General features: G+C 36.3%; 1 protein-coding gene across 1 annotated transcript; it reads left to right on the top strand.

Moving 5' to 3' along the window:
* Positions 1-1,077: 1,077 nt before the first annotated feature.
* Positions 1,078-2,776, top strand: LOC122660165 (flavonoid 3'-monooxygenase CYP75B137-like). The gene is made up of 2 exons (XM_043855357.1): positions 1,078-1,224; positions 2,131-2,776. The coding sequence occupies exons 1-2, from the start codon at positions 1,093-1,095 to the stop codon at positions 2,755-2,757; spliced, it is 759 nt and encodes a 252-aa protein (XP_043711292.1). The 5' UTR covers positions 1,078-1,092; the 3' UTR covers positions 2,758-2,776.
* Positions 2,777-4,802: the final 2,026 nt, after the last annotated feature.

Raw genomic sequence — 4,802 nt, forward strand, 5'->3', positions numbered from 1 at the left:
TGAATTGCAAGAGAGAGAGATATTTCGTTTGAACACAGTACCTCTATTTTATAGAAGTGGAGCACCTCTTCTGAATAGACATATCTATTCATTTTGTATTTAGACCATTAGATTGATTGTCATCCAATCTAACGGTCCAGATTAAACCAGAGATGAACCTATTCACAACAATCATATCCTATTAAACATAACCATAGGATCTTCTAATCCGACAGATCTGATCATTTCAAAAAATCAACGTACCAGATCAGATCGCTTGTAAAGTGCTAAGTGCGTGCGAACGCCACTAACGCCTCTACAGCCCACTGCCCACGCCATGCGTGCACGGACGGCTACACCGTCCTCCCATATATACCGTAGAATGTCTCTCTTTTCCGATTTAATTCAAGAGATAAAGAAGGTAATATAATAAATACCATTTATAACTCTTGTAGTTTTCCGATGTGGGACTAAAGCACTTTTCCCAAAATAACAAAGTATTTATTTAATCTCTCATTTTATTACAATCTATCTAACAGAAAGTTCAACTTGGAGGAAGAATTTGTATTGTCATAAGCTCACCACCAGTAGCAAAAGAGATTTTCAAAGATCTTGACACCATGTTTACCAACCATGATAGGCCAATTGTGGGAGTTGCAGCTACTTATGGTGGTGTTGACAAGCTTTTGCCCCCCATGGTGATCATTGGCGTGTTCTACGCAAAGTATGTGTTAGAGATATGATATAAATCATACAAAGCTTGACAATCTCTATGAACTTCGCCGAAGAGAAGTTCGCAAAATGGTACATGAAACCTATACCAACATTGGTACTTCATTGGATATTGGTGAGTTGATGATGCTTCAGACCACTTTTAGTGTTGTAACAAGTATGTTATGGGGTGACACAATTGAAGGAGAGAACAGGAAGCGTGTTGTGGCTGAGTCTCGACAAGTTATGGCAAAAGTTTCTGAGCTTTTCACTGAAACAAATTTCGCAGATTTCTTTCCGGCGATTGCTCGGTTTGATTTACAATAGATAGAATGCCAGATGAAGAAGGTGTTATCATGGTTTGATATTATATTTGATTCTATTATCGATCTTAGGCTAGAGATGGAGAAATTGGAAGGAGAAGGAGGTCTATATGAAGAGAGCAAGGATCTTTTGCAGGTCTTACTCAAGCTTAAGGACCCAGCAGACCCAAACAAGCCTTTCAAATGGACTTACCTCAAGGCTATGCTTTTGGTACCTTCTATATCTTTATTACCATATGTTTTGTTTCTTTTGTTTCTTTCTTTCTTCCTTTTTTTTTTGCTTTTTAATTTATGCTCCAACCCCAATGGTGTAGCTCAGTTGGAAAAGACCAACAGGTCATGAGTTCAACTCTCATTAAGGCCTACCTATCCAAATAAAAATTTATGGTCCACAACAAATTTAGGGTCCAATTGGCATGATATCCATAGTTGGAAAGCCAGGTTTTATTTGACTTCAGTGAGTCACTTGGGTCGAATCAAAATTTTGAAAGCTTGAACAAGAATCCCGCAGACCAGGGTAAAAAATAACAAGACTCAGTCATGAATTGTTTGAGTCAAATAAGTCTAAGTCATTTTATTTGAGTCACTATAAACTAGGTGAGTCTAATCATTTTTTAAAATACTATCAAACAGGTTCAATACTTTAGAAGGTCACTTATATTATTGAACATGTTTGCAATGGTATAAGATCAAAATTCAATGATATGTGATTCTCCATTTTTCTATTTTTATATATTTTTGTGATTTTTATTAATTTATACATATTTATTATATTTAAAAAATAAAACATTACTGGTCCTGACTAGGTTTGACCTGGCTGAGTCACCAGGTTTTTTCTGAAAGGAAAGTCGAGTCAGAAAACCTAGTTTTCCAACTATGCCCATTAAACAAGAATTTCAAAGATTCCTGATGCTTTTAATACTTGTTCTCTCTCAACAACTAACCTTCTTTCTCCCTATATTTATCAGCAACAAATTAGATTTAACTTTTTAAGGGGAAAAAAAAGATTTCATGGAAGTTTTTTTGGCATTTTTTGGGTACTGAAGTTATAGAAATAACCATATCATATGCTGTGAAAATTTATTGAATAATGCTCTGACAAGTTATGTTCTAACAGGACATGATATTGGCTGGTACTAAGACAATATCAACTACAATGGAGTGGGCAATGGCAGAATTGATAAAACATCCAGAAATAATGAAGAAAGCCCAAGAAGAACTGAAGGAAGTTGTGGGGATGAACAAAATCATTGAAGAATCCCATTTACCTGATTTGCCTTATTTACGTGCACTGGTTAAGGAAGCCCTACGTTTACACACATCAATCCCTCTTTTGACCCCAAGATGTCCAAGCCAATCATGCATTGTTAAAGGTTATATGGTTCCTAAGGGTTCAATGATCTTTGTGAATGCATGGGCAATACATAGGGATCCTAAGTATTGGAAGAACCCTTTGGAGTTTAGACCTGAGAGATTTTTGGAAATTACTGATGAATTTGAATATAGTGGCAATGATTTTCGCTTTATTCCTTTAGGGTCAGGAAGAAGGGTATGTGTTGGTGTCCCTTTGGCAGAGAGGATGTTACCACATATATTGGGATCACTGTTGCATTCATTTGATTGGAAATTGCCTGATGGGACAAAGCTTGATATGTCAGAGAAGTTTGGTTTAGAACTAAGGTTAACAAAACCTCTCATGGCTGTCCCACTTCAAAGGTTATCTGACCCAAAGCTGTATGATTAGAATTAACTGTATTTTGCTCTCATGCTTCTAAATAAGACAGAATATGATGACTATTGAGGAGTATTATAAAGCATTGTAATTGGATACACTTTAATTTATATAGTTTTCCAAATGAAGATTAAGGTTGTGTTTGGTATGCATTCTCAGAATGTATTCTAGATTTGGAATGGAATGCATTCCAATGGGACGAAAAATAATGGTTCGTTCACGTTCCCATTCTGAATTCCAAGAATGGGCTTTGTTTTGGAATGAATTAAAAAGCCCATTCCACGTTCTTGTTCAGCGAAATGGAATTTTTGCAAGAGAATTTCAATTCAGAGACCTAAATCTCAAGACATTCAATCCATTCCCTTTGATAATCTTCGTTCGGAACTATAGTCTCACCTATCATCTCTCAAACATGAGTTGTAGAACTCATCAATCGCAACTGTAGCTTTCATGAATCTGTGCACCAACTTGTCGATGTTGATGCTGCAATCTTGCACATGAGAGATCATCCGACGGAGCTCCATGAGTGTGACCCAATGGACGCGAATACTACTGATTCCCTTCTGTTGTATGTGGGCTGTCCAGGCCCATTTCGTCAGGCCCACTAATATGGGTGTGAAGTGGGTCATGTGACCATCAATTTTTATATGGAAAAAAATTGTGGGATTTGGAGAAAAACTCAGATGGAGGGGGGGGGGGTGTTGGAGAAAAATAAAGAGAGGGTTTCTCTTTCGGAGCTTAATCTTTGGAGTTTTCTTCTCAAGGGTGAAGAAGAACTCAACGAAGGAAGAGAAGCAAAGCTAAGGTCTCTTGAATCTCAACAAGGTTTATCAAGAAAATGGGTTTCTTAAAGATTTACTTCAATCTTTGTCACATCATCAGCCATTGCAAGAGCCAATTGTCTCTACAAGGTTGGGGATTCTCCATAGTCTTTGGGAACGGGTTTTGGTAGTAAAGTTGAAGGTTTTCTATTGAGACTTTGAGAGAGGTAACTTGTATTTTCCCTATTGATTGTATTTCTCAAGCTTTTTGTTAAAAACTTGAGAGACTTTTACAGAAGTTGGTTTAATTGTTCTCCGTGGTTTTTCCCTCTTCATTGGAGGGTTTTCCACCTAAATCTCTTATGTTGTGTGTGTTGCTAATGTAGTGTTTGGTTTTTTGCCTCACTTGGATTACATATATATTTTTTCACTTGTTTCTTGAGTGCTTATTTGATTTTCACATAACCAAATCAAAAAAGTGGGTTCTAACTCAATATAGTGGTATCGGAGTTTGGTTGATTTCGTTTGTGGTAGTGGTTGTGTCGGAATCAAAATGAAGGGTAGTACTAAAAATACTATGATTAAGCTTCATAGACAAAATCTGATGATCTGGAAATCTAAAATAGAGGATATCCTAAAAATTGTATATACCCATTGAAGGTGATGACGCTAAGCCAAAAGGCATGGCTGAAAAATATTAGTAAATATAAATAGGAAGGCTACTAGAAATATTAGACAATGGTTAAATGATAGTGTATTCCACCATGTGTCTAATGAAACATCTATTAACCACTCTCTTTAGAAGAAGTCGAAGGCTCATTATGAGAGAAAAACTATTGAGAACAAGGCTTTCTTGATTAGAAAGTTGGTGAAGTTGAAATATAAAAATGGTGGTTCCATTATAGGACACCTGAATGAAATACAAAGTATAGTGAACTAGTTGTCTACTATAAAAATGGTATTGGATGATAAACTACAAGCTTTGTTTCTACTTAGCTCTTTACCTGACAGTTGGGAGACTTTGGAGTTAAGTTACCAGTAGTTTGATCAATGAATAAAGCAGAAGAAGTTCAATGGATGTTGGATGAAGAAAAAACAGCTCTTGCTACTTAGCGCTTTACCCGATAGTTGGGAACATGGAGTCAAACTACCAATAGTTTACTCAATGAATAAATCAGAAGAAATTCAGTAGATGTTAATAATATACAAACTCTTGTTACTAAAAATAGGGAGAGAAGCAAAAGTAGAAAACCACAAGGCCGTGACACATCTAAAGGGAAGATCAAAATTTAGAGA

Source organism: Telopea speciosissima, chromosome 4 (genome assembly GCF_018873765.1).
Source record: "Telopea speciosissima isolate NSW1024214 ecotype Mountain lineage chromosome 4, Tspe_v1, whole genome shotgun sequence".
NCBI lineage: Eukaryota > Viridiplantae > Streptophyta > Magnoliopsida > Proteales > Proteaceae > Telopea > Telopea speciosissima.